The sequence below is a fragment of the Quercus lobata genome, chromosome 8 (assembly GCF_001633185.2).
Source record: "Quercus lobata isolate SW786 chromosome 8, ValleyOak3.0 Primary Assembly, whole genome shotgun sequence".
Classification (NCBI taxonomy): Eukaryota; Viridiplantae; Streptophyta; class Magnoliopsida; order Fagales; family Fagaceae; genus Quercus; species Quercus lobata.
Window position 1 is genome coordinate 52,486,584 of NC_044911.1, and position 19,537 is coordinate 52,506,120.

The 19,537-nt window shown below is 36.6% G+C and overlaps 2 protein-coding genes and 1 pseudogene across 2 annotated transcripts; 1 reads left to right on the top strand and 2 right to left on the bottom strand.

Moving 5' to 3' along the window:
* Window positions 1-11: 11 nt before the first annotated feature.
* On the bottom strand, window positions 12-4,396 carry LOC115957045 (annotated as a pseudogene).
* Window positions 4,316-12,188, bottom strand: LOC115957047 (serine/threonine-protein phosphatase 7 long form homolog). The gene is made up of 7 exons (XM_031075287.1): window positions 11,726-12,188; window positions 11,458-11,527; window positions 8,308-8,419; window positions 7,435-8,201; window positions 7,168-7,258; window positions 6,655-7,047; window positions 4,316-5,026 (listed from the first exon to the last, which is right to left on the bottom strand). Exons 3-7 carry the CDS (start codon window positions 8,416-8,418, stop codon window positions 4,316-4,318), a joined length of 2,073 nt encoding a protein of 690 aa, XP_030931147.1. The 5' UTR covers window position 8,419; window positions 11,458-11,527; window positions 11,726-12,188.
* Window positions 12,189-18,260: 6,072 nt separating this feature from the next.
* Window positions 18,261-18,979, top strand: LOC115955263 (ATP-dependent DNA helicase 2 subunit KU80-like). The gene is made up of 3 exons (XM_031073332.1): window positions 18,261-18,329; window positions 18,627-18,757; window positions 18,889-18,979. The coding sequence occupies exons 1-3, from the start codon at window positions 18,297-18,299 to the stop codon at window positions 18,947-18,949; spliced, it is 225 nt and encodes a 74-aa protein (XP_030929192.1). The 5' UTR covers window positions 18,261-18,296; the 3' UTR covers window positions 18,950-18,979.
* Window positions 18,980-19,537: the final 558 nt, after the last annotated feature.

Below are 19,537 nucleotides of genomic sequence, written 5' to 3' on the forward strand. Positions count from 1 at the left end.
ATCCATTGTACTCAAACTATACCCATGTAGTACAGCCCAGCTTTTTCATAGTCCCCCTAAAGTTAAGATGCAGAACATTAATATTATTAGTAGTCAGAAAGACCATAGACTGCAAAACAAGCTTTTAAACAAAGGAGTTAACTTCAGATGTATGCCTAACAAAGGGAAAGAGGGGAAAGAATGAAAGTCAAGGGAAGAGAGAGAGGTGCTTTTGGTAGTCAAAGTAAGTCACTTATCATAATACATGATGGATAAGGGTGGTTGAATACAAAAAGGAGACAAAGATTCACTTGAACAGGCAAAACAGTCTTATTTCCCCCTCCTTCCACCTTTTTTTAGCAAGTAAAAAGTTTGCACACCTCATTAAAATGGTATTAAGGAAAAGGGTATTGTTTCGAACCTTGCTATGGTAAGATCGTGCTAAATTGTAGTAAGAATGTGCCTTTGTTGGTCCATGATTGGTAACAGCAAGAGCAGTTTCAGTCAGTTGCTCAAGTAAAAAATGTTGACCAGTAAAGAAGAAGTGATTTGCTAGATAATGAAGCGCCATTGCACAGTAAGGATATATTTCAAAAGCTCTCTGCATTTTTTCCATTCCTTTCCTAATTCCAGCAGCTGTGAAGATATTATAGAGCAGCAGAATTAGTCTACACAAAATAAGAAATTAACATGCACAGATAATGAGAAGATCGTATGAGACTTGACATAAGGAAAATAAGAATTTTTGACATAGCTTTACCTTTGTTTGTATGTAGATCCGTAATTGCAAGTGCAACAAGAGCCTCAGCATTTTCTGGATCCAACTGCACGTATCATCATGAAACATATGCAGACAACAGAATTAGCGAAAACTTGCAGCATGTGCTGTAGATTTTATTAAAATCAATTTGTATATAAAAGATGATACATGCCTGCAAAACCCTCGCAAATGCCTGCCGAGCTTTATCAAATTGACCTAGTTTGTAGCGACAGAGACCTATGCCAAGTCTTACAGCCGCAGGACATCTGGGATGCACTATCAATGCCCTCTTACAAGAGTTCCAATATTACAGGTCAAGAGCAACATCAAACTCATGTACATTGCTGAGAACATATCTGTAAAGTACAAATACATCAATATAATGTTATGCAGAGGGCTAGTGATGATCCCTATCAATTGATTGCATGCATCTTTGTTGTATTTATGTATATCTACTTGTGTGTGGTGTTATGTATGTATGTATGTTTGCATGTGATGCAGCCATGGAAGATTTATTAGTTACCACGCAGATTCATTAATACAAGATCTATTTTATGAGGCCCGTGTGTGAAGTGCAATTGAAGTGAAAATCTTGTGGTTTTAAAAGTCTAGTCGTATGTGTTCTAGGGTTACAGTGTTTAATTTGGGTTTTTATTGAACAAGTTATGGTCAATTTTGTATTCAAGCACAAAACTGTAATCTCTATGAATTAAGAGTATTTTGGTAATTTAGTTGAGTCTAGATTTTCTAAGAGATTTGACTCTTTGTTATATCCTCAGTACATTGCCTGTGCACTTGGGCTTCTTTTTTCAATCTCTTTTTATTTTCAATAAAGCATTATTAGTGTTTTAAAAAAAATTCTTTTTCCTAAGAGATCCAAAGTGCCTTCGGTTTTATTTTCTTTGGGTCTAAGTAATTCTTTTAGTAGTTATTATTTATTACCTTCTTACGTTTTTAGTTTACAAGTCATACTAGGATTCTTAATACTACTAGTACAAGAAAGAGTCCCTGTATATATGTGTGTTAGTACAAGAAATATTCCTTACATATATTGTGCTCAATGTACTCAAATAATAGATGGAGAACATTAAAAAAAAAATATATATATATATATTGAGTGTTTTTAGTACGGAGCCATGTTAGTCTTATTGACTTATTATTATTTTTCCCCCTTTCTCTTATTTTTTTACTTCTTCTTCTCTTTCTTGAGTAGTTCACAGGTACTGTTCATACAGCCCTGAACACTACCAATTTCTTTATTTTCTATACATACATACATATATATATATAGAGAGAGAGAGAGAGAGAGACAGAGCCCTAACCCTTTCTTCAACTGTAAATCAGAGACAAATCCTCCTAAATCTTATCCCGCCACAAGTGCAAGTAAACAAATTCCCCATTTTGTCCAACATCAATATGTATGTATGTATGCATGCACATAAAATCAGAGACTATTAAGGTGCACATTGCTTTCCATTGGCAATATAACATGAAAATAACAAACCTTGTACAGCTCCAAAGACTCACTGTAGCGTCCACGATTGAACTCAACACATGCCTGCAAAATGGCAAATATCCAAAGCAAGTTATTTACAACGGAGGAAGCATGTGTGCACCAAACATATCAAATCATGCCCCAATATGGCCTCTCCAGGCTGACCCAGTTTTTCATCATAAATAGTTGAAGAAGCTCCTAGTCCTTAAGTGAAATTTAGCTCTAATGGTGTTATTTACCATTAGGGTCACCCCTACACCCCAACCCCAATGTTCTCAACTTCCATTTCTACATCACACTTTTTGCTAGTGAGAGTCCCATGCACATGGCACATGAACCCCTCAAGTACGCAAGATGTGGAGAGGACATATGGTATACATTAAACCTATCATAAATTCAAGTCAGCCTCAAGCTCAACTAAGGGTTAGCTAAATACCAAATGAAATAATTGACAAATATTTAAAGAATTATTTCAAAGACAATAAACTCCTAGACAGACTAAAATAGTGAGAAGAGTATTGCATTGCAAAAATGCCACAAGTAATAAAGAAAAGGCTTTTTTGGGCAAAGTTAGCATCACATTATCATCTAGAATGTCTAACATACCAGGTTAGGAAAATAGATGGAGATTTTCGTGAGAGAACAAATTTTCAATGCATGGAAACAAAAACTTTCAATTTGACCAACTATGGTTCACTACAGGACAATAATGTTACAAAATTTACAATTAAGGGCAGAGCAAGGTGATCCTCAAACAAGAAAGGAATAGCAAAATTGAACATACCTGACCCAGAATAGCTGGAACATTATCACGATCTCCATCTAATACAATCTTAAAAGCAGCAAATGCCTGTTCTACATCACCCTTAGCCAGTAAAAGCTGACCTGTAAGCAGCAGCAGCATAAATTTTTTAAAAAGTATTCATGCAGTGACCTCTAATCTAAAACATGGCTCAATCTGTCAGTGAAAAGCAACATAGCACCTAGTTTTGAGAATTTAAGAGACACTCGTTCAAGAAGAATAACAGTACAGGTAACTTGCATATACTGAAAACCAGCATCTTCCAGAGAGCTTAACAAAGAAACACATTTTAGGATGAAAAGAATTATGTACATTTCACAGGTTGTGATAAAAAAATCTTACAAATAAATAGTGAAAACAGTCAATCATTGTTGTGGGGAGGTTAAACAAGACCGATGCATCAAAGGAAAATAGGACTATCCATATAGTAAGTAAGTAAGTAGTAATTGTTTAGTTGAAGAGTTCCACATCAACAACAAGTATGTATGTATGTATGTATGTATGTATGTATGAAAGACTTGACCTTTGCCAACCCAAGTAGAAGGCTCATGCATGTCGATCCTAGATGCTTTGTTATAGTATTGAGTAGCCAAAATGAAATGTTCCTCCTTTTCTCTTTGTTTCGTCTAAATCTTTCCAAGGTAGCTATCTAAGCCCCTAAAGCATTTAAGATGGCAATCCTCTCATATCTAACATCCGAATAATACTCATCAATTTCTGCACAAAAACAATTTCAATTATTATTATTATATGACCAGATCAAATAACACTATGAAAAATAACCTAAGAAGCATCATGGAGTCGGAGACAAAATTACCAGGGCCTGAACCTTCCTCCAAAATTTGACGGAATTGTTCAACTTTTCCTTGTTCGAAGTACTCCCTCTGCAATGCATCATCATTTACAAAAATAAATAAAATTACTACTAGTACTAGTACTAGTGAAAAATTTGAGTGAATTTGGGGGAAATTAAAATAAAATAAAAAAGTAAGGGAACTGACAACGATGATAAGCCAGAGATCGAGAGGGGCTTGCTCGGCCTTGAGAATCGACCTAAAAGCTGCCTCCTCCAAGCTTATTGGCATTGGAAAGGTTATTTCTTGGTACTTTTATTGTGCTGAACTTGAATTTTGGTGCTTCCGGCCTTTTCATACCATCATCATCTTCATGAACATAATTAATGAACAAACCATAATGATTAAGTAATTATTATATGACAAATAATGCTTTTTAGTTGGTCATATATTGTTAAATAAACTTTGAAAATGTATCATTTCAGTTACCTTTTTTGGACCTTCTGCCGTCTCGTATAATAAGGAGGAGGTCTTGCATGTCCTTCGTCAGATGCCTCGGGCCCAGCATTGTGTCCATGTTTATGCCCTCCTGTCCCACAAGGAGGTGCCTTTGATATGCGTTTCGGCCGACCTTCTTGTTGAACAGGTAACCCACTAGCTTCCTCAACATGAACATGGGGTGGGGTGATGGCTGATGAAGGGCCAGTAGACATACTGCCAGAGGGTGGCTCCTGCTGTATGTCAGGTGGGGTTAGATGAATACCCAAGTCAAAGGATGGAATGGGTGACACATCGGGAAATGACCGTGGGGTGGGTGGAGGAATGTCAGGCCCAACAGAAGGATGTGGAGTCAATGGGGGGATGGTGGGACTACGAGATGGATGTAGGGTGGGTGAAGGGATTGTAGGGCTAAGGGATGGATGTGGGGTGGGTGGAGGGGGCTCAGAGGTAGGGACAACTCGAGGGGTACGAACACGCAAACGTCTAGTGGGAGCTATGCTCGTGCTTGGGCTCTCAGTAATGCTTGGCCTCTGAGTAGCTGCTGCGGCAGGAGTAGCTGCCTCCTCATTCAGGACCTCAGGGTCCCGAGGTTGTACACGGCCAATCGCCTGTACTGCAGTCAGCACATCTATAATATCCTGGTAGTCCTCCGTGCCCACCGGGTGACGGCTCAACAAACGGAGGTATCCTTCAATCTGCACATGGAAAAACTAAGTATATTAGTAATGCAATACAGTTTATGTATGTACGAATGAACAATCAATGTTTTATAGGCCCTCTGCTTGTAGGGCAATTGAAGTTATTCCATAAAAAATTGGGAAGAAGAATATATACCATAACTCTAACGGCTGAAATAAGAAATATGACCTTCGATTTTGAAATTAGATTTTGAAATCAACAAAGTTCTCTATAACGTAAACAAATAAAGTTCTCTATAAGGAATCTTACGTAGAAAACAACTTTAACCTACTTCTTTGATGCTAAGCATACATTGGACCACCTAAATCATGTTCTAAAGAGAGCGTACTAACTGGATAGTTTCGTTTTTAAGGCCACTTGGCCATTTTCGCCAAAAACTAACGTAATACGATGTATTTTTTTTTTCCCAAGATATCCAAATAGAGTTTAATTCATTTACAAAAATAATTTAAAAGTAATTATTTTTTTGGACTTCAGGCCCAAAAAATCATGAGCTCCAAAATTTGACTTGATTTCTTCACAGTTGTACACCGGCTCATTACATTACAGCAGCAGTTTCCCTATTTCATCACCTTCAACAAAGCTTTTGCGGTGAGTCTATGTTTCTCTCAAGCGTTTTTAGTATTTTGTCTGACCAAAAAAAGACATCTTTTATTGTATACTACAAACCAAAAGATGAGCTTTGCTAATACTAAGTAAAATTGAACCATTTGATTACTAATTTGGTGGAATTAATGAGGGTTATTGACTGGTAGTTGAAAAATAGTTAATGGGTTTTTTGTGAGATGGATAGATTGAGCAAAATTTTTGGTCATATTTTGATGGCCAGAAAATATCATTTGAAAGGCTTTCAAATGATTGTGAGTAAGCTGGACTGTGATGGGTTTAACCTAAAATTTTAGAGTTACTTCTTAAAAAATAATGAACGAAAAAGTTTAGTGCTTCCTTTGGTGTTTGTGAAAAGTGAGTGCTTCCTGGAAGTGGTATTGAAAACCCTTCAACGTTTTGGTGCTCATAGCCATATGAGCTTAGATACTCAGTGGATAATTCACTGAATATTTGCAAAATTATGGACTTTAAAAAAAAAATATTTATGTACATGAGTTATTCAAGGTGATACTGATTCTCTAGTAATGCGGATCTATGCACATTTTTTCTTTATATCTTATAAGGTGGTATATCCTTGAAGTAAATGGCAGGTAAGGCTTTGTTTGCAGGTTTGAAAGAGTTGTTTTTTGAAATGGCAAAACTTCTACTAATCTTGTGCTTCTACTACTTGAAATACATATTTGATAATTGTTTAAAGAGTATCAACAATGAAATGATGAAATATATGACATGATGTGAATTGTGAAGTGTCTTCTTTTAAATTAGAAAATGCGAAGGACATGTTAAAAGAACAAGCTTCAAGTGTCTATAATCTCAATAAAGTTGGCTTTCGATGGATACACAGGATTGATATTTGATCACTAATTTGCTAGCAGGACCAGTTTGTAGGGAGCTTAAGGTGACAATGGAAAGCCAGGACAGAGATGAAATGACACGTGTTGATCACTAATTTGCTAGCTTCAACTGTTTTCATGCTAAGGAGTACGGTAAAATGTACAAGATGTGGAGAAGTTACCAGTATAGTCAATGTAGCACCAGGAACATCAATGAACCTCCGAGTCACCCTTTTGAACCATCCGAAGTACTCATGCTGTGGAGGCATATCACCAAGCACTCCTTGACAACACCGTTGAAGGCGGTTACCCCAATTTAGTAAATGCAGAGCATGTTTCCGCATCCAATCAACGCCCACCTTCCCCCTCAAATCAATGGCATGAAGCACGGGGTCAGTGTTAACATCTTCGGGAATTTCTTGGATCATCCCAAATTGACGAACGACACGATCCGGTGTATGTATCTCTACTAGGTGGAAACATACAAGCGGCACCGTTGCCGTCCACACAGCCCTCCCTGCAACGCACCATGGCGGAAGGTGCTCAAAATCAGCTTCATATGGCTGCCACACCACCTACAGTAGCCCAAAAACAAGTACGCAACATATTAGGCAACTATGTTTATATTTCAAAATTCACCAAACATATATCTTGTTCGTAAACATGTTAACATATTAAACAAGGCATTTTCATACCTGGCTTGGCAGCATTGAAGCTATTTGCTGGCGATACCTATCCCTGAAGATGTGGGCAGGCCTGTTTTTCTTGTTTGGGACCCACGCCCACCTACAAGTGTTGTCAAGAACAAAAGATCAATATTTATAACTTTCCTACTAAGATAATGTCATGACTAAAACTATAATGTTATCACATATAACTACTAAGATAATGTTATAGATAAAAACTAGGCAATTAATAATATCACTACAATAAGAAATAATCCTTATAAGGTAGATACTTACTTCAGGTATAGAGGACCACGCGCTGGAGGACCATAAGCGCCTACTGGTGGGCCACGCTCAATTGCCGGGCACAAATAAGGGAACCTGGCCCATACCCAATACTGCAGCAACAGTAAGCATCCACCGATTTGACTGGTTTCCTTATGGCTTGCCCTGCATAGCTCTCGGTACAACCATGCAAGGCAAGCACTCCCCCAACTGTACCTTCGTGGGTTGCGAAGGTCTTCCAACTGCTGCACCCACATTAGATGCACCCTATCGCCAGATTTGTCCATGAATATTGTGTCCCCTAGTAGCGCTAGGATATAGCATCGTGCGTACTTATGCAGCTCATCCTCTTCGGCATTAGGCGGCAATGGATTAGCAACTTGCTCCAAAAGCCGTTTGATGAGAATCCTTTGGCCATGAAGTTCCTTATGCTGGTCTTGAGTTATAGGTTGAAAGCCAAGGAACTCCTCGCACACAGCCGTCCAAGTTTTCTGTGTGCTCCCTGTTACAGCGTCACCATCGATAGGAAGCCCGAGAATCACCTCCACATCCTGCAATGTAATGGTCATCTCACCATGTGGCATGTGGAAGGTGTGAGTCTCGGGCCGCCATCGCTCCACTAAGGCTGTAATTAGGTCGTGGTCAAGCTCTCTACCCGGCTGCCTCAGCAGTCCCTCCAAGCCCAATGCCTTAATAATATCAACAACTCGATCATCTACCATTGGTTCTCGGTTGGAGAACTCTTCAGTACGGCCACGGCAAGTAAGGGCCCCTGGATCCTGCACAAAACGAATCCTTGGATTAACATATGAGAAACGTCTGCATGTATATTGTATGAATTAAATATGTGTACATTTTACATAAATATTTACTGCTGTATTGTACCTGCCCATTCCAAATAGCTTCTGATCGATGGGTGGACTGCAACGTTAACACCGAATCGTCAATAGGGCCAGGCCGTGTATGGTCAATCCGTCCAGCATTTGCAGCATCCATACTGCACAAGAATGATAAGCAATTAGCACGTAATATTGACATTGCAAGTAAACATAGATATGATGGTGCAAAAGTTTTTTCTGAGCTAAATAAAACAAAAATATGATAATTTAATATTTTACTAGCTATATAAACTTGCTGATTAGAATCTCAATGAGATCACTTAGGTCTAACTAGAATTACTATACTCCAATGAGAACACTTAGGTGTTCATAACCTTCCCATTTTTTCCCCTATATTGAATAATGGTCCAAAGCCACACGTAAGTGGATTGGATCCATATGATATTGCAGCAAATTGAACTAATCCTTTTACAAGTACACTACAATTATGTGACCTTAAATGTTTAAAAGTTCTATTAGTCGTGATTTATGAGGATCATTGTATAATCTCTACTTATTTGTGCTTTTCTTTAGTAAATTCTCTTGGTGAACAATTAAAAGTTATTTTTACCTTGTGAAATTTTTTTTGAATAGCCATTGTTGGGGACATTACACCTTCAGATGGGATTTCAAAGGAAGAGAAGAGTCGACAAGAACGAGAAGCATTAGACCACATGTGCAAATTACTTGGTGGAGGGTCAAGAGGTACTTTATTCACTAACTCTATGTGTGCGCACGTGTTGTTGTCAATGTGAGGAAAATGAATTTGTTATTCCTCTACCTGAAAGTAATTAGTTGTTTGACAATTTTTGACTTCCTATTTATAAATTGCAGCCCAGGAAATAGGTGTATTTTTCTCAAAATATGAGGAGAATTCTTCACCAAAGGCTAAAATTGTTAAGGACCTTGACAAGGTCTATTGCGGCTATAGTAATGCATTTTATTTAATAATAATTTAACTTTGATTCACTCACTACTTTTGCCAAGAAGCCTTATAGTTCAATGGCATTGCTTGGTGTTTCCAACAGAGACATCTAGGGTTTAAATCCCCACGCCCAACTTAAAATGTATCAAAAAAACATTGTTGGTAAGTAAGTTTACATATGCATCCAATATGTCTTGAGCCCAAGACTTCACCGTCCACCTAGAACTTATAAGGGGAGGAGGTGCCAGTCGAACTAGAGAGCTCAAATGTCATATTTTTTTGTTATATGCAAGTTAAAGTTTGATGACATAGATGTAAGTCAGTGTTTAATTCATTCAATGAAAATCCTGCCTCGCTAAAACATAATATATTGGAAAGAAATAGGAAAAAGCTTTTAACTAACTAAACTTCTTGCCATGGAAGTAAAGAATGTTCCAGCTCGAGCAATCTAAATTGACATTCTAGTCTGTTGGAAAGCAATGCTGACACTAGGAAAAATCAATCACTGGTTTAGACCTAAAAAGCATCTGTAATGTAATTTCATATAACTCGAAGAGACCATCACCATGTTCTGACACCGAGGCTCCACCCCACCTCCTCTAGTGGTGTGAACTCACACAGGTCTGAAATAAGGTTGGACTGGATTCAAGAAACTACAATGCCCCAAGCAGGATTGGGTGCAATGGCAGGTTTTATGGTTGCCCCATAAATATATATATATATATATATATAAAACCTAGAAGATCAATTAATACATACTTGGGTTACAAGTCTGGATCTATTGGTATTATTACAAAGTCTGTTATGATCAGTACTCCACTCAACTCTTGTCTCTCACCTTGATTCCAACTAACTGGGGTTGATCCGTTATTCCATTGTCAGCTAGGTATCTTTCTTGGCCATTCCACCCTAAGGCCAGATTCTTCAGTTACCTCTTTGTTTTATCATATCCGTCTTTACTACTCGAACATCCCTCTTACCCTTTTCATTCATTCAAAATGAAATCAAGCCTCTCTTTCTCATTAATGCATTTGAGATTTGTTGTACATACTCAAATCATGTTGGGCATCTCTTCCTCATTTTTTTAATACGTGCTATCTCACTTTTGAATGGATTTCACAATCCTCCTTTTTATCCTCTAATATAAAAATTGAATAAAGTAAAATAACAGGGGTGGAAGGATAGGGTTGCGCCACCTCACATTCACTCCATTTCATAAACTTGATTTCCTTTTTTTTTCTTTGAAACAATCTTTTTTTTTTTTTTTAAAGAGTATAATAATACTGGTAATAATCTGATTTTTCTTTCACTTCAATGTTTGAATATAAGCCTCAACCAAGTAGACATTGGAAACTAACCAGAATCTACAGAGACAATCACCATTAACAACAACAACACAACTTACAATTGACCAGCGCAATTCATACTATTCAGCCTCCAATATATGTAAGTGCATGACCTCCTAGACTATACAGTTAGAAGTGAATGATTGCTAGAGCAAGCTATGAGTCTTAATTGCAATGTTTACTATCCATACCGCTCATTTGGAAGATGATGTTTTTATACAATATTTTATCGGGTCACATTTGAAATTTACCTTTCAAGCATGCATTTCATTTAAAATTTTGAACATTTAAAATACATTCCTTGTTAAGTATTCTTTCTAAAATAAAAGATAATTAAATGTTTGACAAGAATGGAAGAAAGTAAACAAAGGTCACATGGCTGTTTAGCTTTATTGCCATTTTCTTATAGTCACAAGTGTATTGCTAATTTCCTATTGATCAACTTCAATATTCAAGACCAGCAAAAAAGGGTGTGACAAACTACCATAAGCTGACCCCAGTAAACACTGCCGAATCCCCCTTCTCCAAGCTTGTTATCATAATTAAAATTGTTTGTAGCTGCATGCAGCTCCCTTAAAGAAAAGACTCTCCAAGTTTGACACAATACCATTCCTAACCGAAAAACCTAAAGCATAACCAATCAACCAAAATTCATAACTGAAAAAAGACTATGTAATTTGTTTCTTCAATAGCAAACTACTAAGTGCTTTTTTATATGCATATAATTTAGTAATTTGTAATGGTACGCAAGCACTATAAATATATGAGATAACTATTTCATATAAACTTGTAAGTTCTAAGCTCCTAATAGACAAGCAAATGAGCCTAATGAGATATACAATTCTCTCGTATAAGCTATAATCCTAATCAGCAATAACAATCTAACCTGAAGCCAGAAATTTGGAAAGTCTTAAGGATGGCAGCAACAATATGCACTATCCAAGCAAGAATGTCATCTGCACTCACCAAATCCAAACCCAAATTTCATAAAAATCATAAAATAAAAATTAAATAAAGTATCTACCACAAAATCCAAACCCAAATTTCACAAAAATCAAAACTGAAAATTAAATAAATAACCTAGATGTTAAGTATCCAAATCCAAACCCAAAATTTCACATTAATCAAAACAAAAAATCATATAAAAAACTTACCAACCAAAATCGGAATGGGTATGGGGGTGGTAATGAGAGAGAGGGAGAAAAGGAGAAAGGATCTCCTAGTGAGGGAGAGAGAGATCGACGAGGAGAGGAGCCGATGGCTGGGCTCAGCCTCGTCGGCGTCGTCGCTGGGCTGGGCTGGGCTCTGCTCGTCGACGCCGGCGGGGTTCTGTGTGTGTGTGAGCGTGTGTGAATGTCAGAGGCCGTGTGAGAGATAGAGAGAAAATGAGAGAGTTTTGTGAGTGTGGGAAATGAAAATGTAAGACTGAGGGTGAGAGAGTGAGAGCGCTCTGGTTTGTGTGAGAGTGAGAGGGTGTGAGCGTGAGTGTGAGTGAAAGTGAGACAAATGCAATAGACGAAGACGTTAAATTTGAAAATCCCCAATTGGAAACCGAGTCTCTAAGACTCGATTTCAGTCTGGAATACACGTGGAAATCGAGTCTAAAAGACTCGATTTCCAGCTGGACCATTCCACCGTGTACAGGCCACATCACACAAGAAAATCGAGGCTCAAAGGCTCGATTTTGAGACCAAAATCGAGCCTCTGAGGCTCGAGATGCTATTAACGAAATATGTTTCAAACGAAAGCCTACTAACTAGATTGTTTGGTTTTTAAGGCCAGTTGGCCATTTTCGCCCACAAATGCACAAACAGTGTATGTAGGCAATAATGTAAATATTTACAATAATTAAAAACATTATAATTTGCAAGCCTTCCACCTGCCCTTCCTCAATTCCTGCTTCACTTTGCGCGTACTCAATATGCTCTTCTTCTACATGCTTCTTTGAATTTTGCTGCTTTGCTGTAATTTCTTCAGCCATGAATTCAACCCATCTTGTTGTTCTTCTCCCTGAAGGTTCTACCTTCATCCAATGCTCGAATCCATATGGCTCTTTTGATGGAACTTGGGCATCTATGTGATTAACTTTCAAGCATTTAGCCTTTAAATGCCCCAACCTACCACATTTATAGCAAAATTCAGCCACTCTCTCATATTTAAATTGGATCCACAGATCAGGTTGAGGACTTTTGCCAAGATAAAACCCACTTCGGAGAGGGTCATCTACCTTAACTTCCACTTTGACTCTTAGGAATTTGCTGATACAAACTTCCCCATTGCCTGTGAAGTCAACATCTAACACTTCTCCTACCAGTGCCCCAATCTCAATTGCATTTTCTTTAGACATGTATTCAATGGGGAGATTATGTACTTGGATCCAAATCAGTAGGCTTGAGAAGTCTAGATCTTCCACCACCATATTCTGATTCCACTGCTTTAAAATGAGAGGGAAACCCTCAATATTCCATGGTCCTAGTTCCACAAATTTTCTTTTATCACCTTCACATGCAAATTTAAATAGGAACAAATTTTCTCCAAGATCCACTATCCAGACCCCTCTTGATGTTCTCCATGCCTTTAAGATGATAGCTTTCACTGCATTTTTGTTAATACTCCTGTTTGCCAATAACTTACCCACTAGCCCAATATTGTATAGTTCTTCCACCACTTTCTCACTTGCTTTTAACTTCAAGGATTTACCCGAGAATCTTAGCTTGTTAGTTTCAGCATTGAGTGCTTCCACCAATTCATCTTGTTGAGACATCACAACTAGGAATCTGTGGTGATGGGGAAAACCCCCAAACCACCAAATGAGAAATTCCCTAACCAATAAGAGGTTTCAAATGAAATTGAGGCTCTTTGGCTAATGTGGATAGAAGATAAGACAAAATAGATGGAGGTAGATGTTTGAGAAAAGTTGAGAAAAGAAATTTGGGGAGGATATGGATGACAGAATGAGCGCAAGAAAAGCTATGAGACCTCGAGACAAGCTCAGGTTAGAGAAACCTTGGTACCAATCCAAGGAGAGTAAAGTTGCCAAAGCAACGGGATATAGGAATAGGCAATACCATCTCTTTCACTACATCTTTATGTCATTTTTTTTTTTTTGGTTTATAAATGGTTTCCTCTTAGGAATTAGGTTTTCATGATCCTCTCGACATTTGCCATGTGTACCACTCTCAAGTTCCTTGCCTTTGCCATTAAACCAACCATTTCAAATTAATTTTAAAATTCTAATCATGCAAATGTTAGATGATTCATGCACAAACAATTAATTGTGGATAATATCTATATTTAATATAAAATGTTCTTATATTCATTCATTGTTATAACTTAAATTAAGTTATTTATATACTATTCTCAATACAAGATACAATGAAAAAAAAAAAGAATATTTTATTTGACATTTAGACGGTTGTTAAAATCATTGTGATTGATCCTAGTTTTCTCATTAAGTATTTTATTTAAGTATTTTATTAAAATATTTGTTTATGTTTATGTTTATATTTAATATTTTCCTTTTGTTTGTAATATTGTTTATGTTTAGACATTTATTTTTCATAATTACACCTTTTTCTACTCTCTGCATAGTTGCATCATGTAGACACATGGTTTTAAAAACTGGAACATTCAAAGAATTGAAAATAGGTCTGGTTTGTAGATCAACTGTCACTTTTCTCAGTTTTTACCGGACCGGTTCCATGTCCAGTTCCTAGTTGAACCGGCCGGTATCTAGTTCAATTTTTAAAACAATGTGTAGACATCCCATTTTGCAGCCCACATCTAAACTTATCTAAGGGTATAATGATCATTTTCACATCCTAAGGGTAAAACTATAATTTTGAATGTTTGATTTCCTAAGGCTTCACATTAAATAAATCTTGAAGTCATAACAATCAAAACAATGTGTCATGAACTCTAATTGGACTATCGAATTAAAGATATCATGAAATCAAATTTTAACAGTCATGATGCATTCACATAATTGAGTTTGATCACATGTGATTATGAAAAATTGATTTTGATTAGTCCCAATGATGTGTCATGATCCTATTGGTTAAGACTTAAAGCAATGGTAGGATTGCATGTACTTAATTAATCTGGTTGTCAAAGCATTAAAGAAAATTACACTTTTATAGAGATGATTTAATGATATTTTGAGTTAGGTACATTCTGAAATTGAGTTAATTGGGGCTTATTAATACTAAAAGAGAGTTAATTTGAGGATTATTAATTATAATTGGACCCAATAAGCATCATGAGCACGGGAAGCACATGGTTTGATATTGTGCTTGTTGAAAGCTGAATTCCAAATTTCAAGTTGTACATGAATGGGACAGTTGTTGGTCTCTTATCAACCCAGTAACTGTCAAGAATGGGAAGCTCACATAATTGAACATTGGACTTGCTGAGAAATGAATTCTGCAAAATGTTGTTGTGGATGTAAAAGTACTATAATCTATCCTACAGTAGGTGTAGTCTGGTTTGCCCAGATGAAATTTGGGATGGTGGTTATTTTTGTTGTTTTTGCTAACAATGAGATCAACCTCCCACCCCCACCCCCACAAAAAAAAAGGACAAGAAATGAAAAAAGAACAGCCCATTTTTTTTTGTATTTACTTTATTTCCCTTTTCATCTCCATATATAGGCATTTGCCATTATTGGAAATTATAGGCTACTGCTTTATGATTGTGTCCATCTAGCTGTGTAAACACAAATTGTTGTGTATACATTTCTTAGTTCTTCTTAAAATAAATAAATAAACATAATTGTTCCTCTTGTATACCTAATTGCATGATAGAATCTATCATTAATAAATTGTCTCTGTAGATATTCTTTTTCAAAATAGGCACTTTCCATACTTTTAGCATATTGGTTCCCTTGAGTTTATATATGTTTTATTTTATCTTAAAAAAGAAAAGAGTAATATCATCAAAATATATTACTGTAAATTTGATTGCTACTTATTAAGGCCCAATGGAGCTGTCCTTTTCAGGTAGTTTATGCTTTTTTTTTTAGATTACTAAGCCTATCGTCACTAAAATGCATTATGTTAATTTGATGCCTGTAATTTTGTTACAAATGAAGCTGGGAGTGGATTATGTTACTCTTGGAACTGATAGAGGGTTAATGTGAGGTGCACTATTTGGCTATCAGCATTTTGTTTTGAGTTTCTGTTTGGTAATGGAGGTGCAGTGGACAGAATTTAAAAATGTGCCGTTGGGTATTAGAACAGATTTATAATGAGAATGAAGTTATAAGAAAGCAGCTGGAGATTGTGTCTGAAAGAGGAGATCTCTGGAAGATCTGAAACATTAGACAATGAATACCTTGTGGTGATTTAGCATGTGTCAGAGCATATAAGCTAGATCCATGTAATTATCATTCATTTTTACCTAAAAGAAAAAAAGAAGAAGCTAGATCTATGTGCTATCTTTGATCACAATACCAGGTGCTGTGTTAGCAAAGTGAACAAGGGTAGAATAGCAAGAACCAGCTAAGGTTATGTTGTATATTAGGCGGTAGTTCTACATAAAGCAGTATTCTCCTTCCCTCGTAGGTTAAAGCAGCGGTTGCTTCCCATATTTGGCCAACAAGAGAATATATTAAGCCATCACATGGGTTGGGGGTGTAGAATATGGTTTGAATTAGGAATTCAACTCCTTGTTCGATTTGGATAATAAAGGAATTTTATTCCTTTTGGGTTATTGTTGTTTGAAGCTATCAAGTTCTATTAAAAATCTTGTCTACTACTTGATTTGGAATTCCTTTTAGAATAGGAGTGATTCTCCTTTTATGAGTGGAAAAGAAGTTTAGTCCTTTTTAGTTTTAGATATTCTAGCCAACTCAAGTCTCCTATTAGAGAGAGAGAGAAAAGAGCGTGTGTGTGTGTGAGAAAAGGCTCTCTCTTTGTTTGGTTCTTTGATATTTGTGGGTTGCAATTTGGAATAGTGAGAGAGGTTTGTTACCGCTTGGTTTTGGTTTTGCAGTTTGGTGAATTGCTCTCTCTTGGTGCATTGTAACTTTTGGATTTGATTTGTGGCTCTCTCTTTGGTTTGTGCGCAATTCGTATTTGGTATTTGGTATTGGTATTTGGTATTTATGAATCTTTGGTTCTTTGGTTTTGTATTTGTGAAAGAGAGCTATTTGGGTGTATTTGGGATTTGGGTTTGTGAGATAGCCTCTACACTAATTTGTATTATCCCAAATTTGTTATAGTGAAATTTGTTCGTCATCGCCCATAGATGTAGGCTATTGCTAAACCACGTAATTGTTGGTGTTTTGTGTCTATTTTCTTTTGGATTTATTTTTTTCATTCCTATTGATTAGTTTGGAGATCTTTCTCAATTCTAAAATATTTTCACAATCAATCTTGGTGATTTAAGCTTCCGCTATTTTACAACAGGTGGCAGTCTTGTTACCGACCATCTATAACACACAAGTGTCAAACTTGTTTATTGCCAGAGTCAATCACCTTGCTATGACTCATGCTTTTGGTCTCCAATCACAGGCTTGATGCTTTTAAATTTTAATTTCAGTGCACTGATCCGCTGTAAGGAACCGCCTTTCCCCCTCCCCCTCCACCCCCCACCCCCCCCCCCCCTTCTTCCCCCCAAAAAAGGAGTGTCAAATGTCCCTTCACTGGATTTTATCGCATGCTGCATTGTGGTATTATGGGGCCTGGTCAAGTTTTCTACCTTTATGCATAACATGGTTAATTGAATTTCTGAGGTTTCGATGGCAATTTGTAGCAGTTGCATATATATGTGTGTGTGTGTGATTATTGTAAGTCTATGCCTTGTGCTTATAGTCTCTTTCCCAAAATTCGCTGTTTCATAGTCTGGCCCTTTTCAACTGTCCTATGCTCTTAGTAAGTGTATATAAATGCATACTAAAGTTATCAATTGTAATTGATATCCGGGTATGGGTGTACCAGAAGAGGGAGAGGGTTATGGCGACATTGCTGCTCAATCTCTTGATTCTATAAAAGATACATCTGTAGTTAAGGTTGAGAATATTGGGAATATGACAACTGTACAAGGTTTTGAAAAGATGATGTCATGTAGAGATGGTCCAGAATGGATTGGTAAGGCAATCAAGGATATGAAGATGAGAATATTTGACTTGGTGGCGGACTCCTTTGAAGGGGACAATTATCCTAAAGCACTTGAATGTCTTGTCATTTATATGCTACAATATTCAAAAAATGATTTGTTGATTACCCATGCTCTACAAAGATGCTCTTTGGAAAAGGAGTTTCCTCAAGCTTATGATGATGTGCTTTGAAAAAAGAAGTTTCCTCAAGCTTTTAGTCTTCTTAAGTGCTCTTTTGGCAACACTTGGCACTTTAAATTAAAGAAAATGACAAGATTCTGTTGCTGAATGTTTGAGTCAAAAAAGTAAAAAATACTGTTCACTCCGAATTTTTGCCTATTTAAGGGGGGTTGTCCCTTAAGTTTAGGTTAGAATTCTTTCTTCAAAACTTCTTTCTTTTAGAAGCCTCTCTAGAGAGAGTTCCTTGTTTCCACCTTAGATTTCCTACTACTATCCCTACAATCTTATGTGTATATATATATATATATATATATAAGTCTCACATTTTTTTGGCCAAACAACAATTTTGTTTTACTTGGATAATGGTTAAAAGGCTATCTTTCAGTGTTCCCGCACAGCCATATTAAATTTAAAGCTACAGTTACGGCTCCATTATTTTGAGTTGTCTTATGCTTGCTACCCTGGTGAACAAATTTTGGCAGGTGGGCTACTAAAATATATTTTCGGAAGTTAGCATGAGATTAACAAAAGGGCAGTGATCTATTTCAGTTTTATAACTTTTTTTCTTTTCACAAAAATTTGTCTATAACCTCTCCCATGTGTTCTTTAAGGACAGAATTCTCTCAATAGATGTGTGTATACCTTAATTGTGTATGCTTAATAGCCTGGGCAACTTGGTGATCTCTTGGTCATATTTTGCATGTGTTTTGATGACTATGAACTATGGTTACACTTATATCAACTACTTTATTAATATCCGTAAGTTTTTTCCTTTGCAGGAACCAAAACATTTCAATGATTTTCTACACCATCTTCGTAAATTCTGCCAGAAGGATAACCTTAATTGTTTCTGTGAATTTCTTGCATCCAAAGAACTCACCCTGATCTCCAAGACAGAAGCCATTGACAGGTTTTATACTACCTTTTTTCCTGTTCTATTCAATTTTTGATTGCGTACTTCCATTTCTATACTTTTCCTTATTTATTATTCTCATTTCACGTGGCCGCTAGTTTATTTTGTATATATTTTTTCCTAAGCAGTGAAGTTACAGATGATGAAGCTAGAAGTTTTCTGGTTAAATCAGAGCCAAAAACTGAGTAAGGTCTCAAGTGGATCTCCGTTCTGGTAGTTTTCTCTTCTCCCATGTTGATACTAATCACATTTGTTTATAGAAACCCAAGTTTTGTTAAGAAAATGGGGATTAACTTGTAAATGTCCCTGAAACCTTCGATTTTGGAATCTGCTTCAACCATGGAAGGTTTATATGGAAACATATAATGAAGATGGATGTTTACAATTATTTCCTTTTTCTGTCTTTTTTGGGTCCATAACTTGCATTGGTAACTTTCTTAGAACTATGCAAGCTCGGCAAAATTTGCCAAATAGCATGTTTTTAAAAAAAAAATTAGGAAAGTAGCATAAGGCTGAAATTAATTAGTTAAGTAGACTGTTTTTTAAACTCAAGTTTGGGTTGGAACTCGAGTGTGCATACGGCTTGAGTTTGACAAACTCAAATTCCAAAAATAGTCTACTTAACTAATTAACTTCAGCTACATGCTATTCACCAAAAAAATTTCTAAAATGGTACTATTTAGCAAATTTTGCCATGCAAGCTCATTTGTTTGTGGTTTTCAAGTTACAACCTTTCCGGGATTTGGCTTTTAACATTGAGGTAATGATTCCAATTTC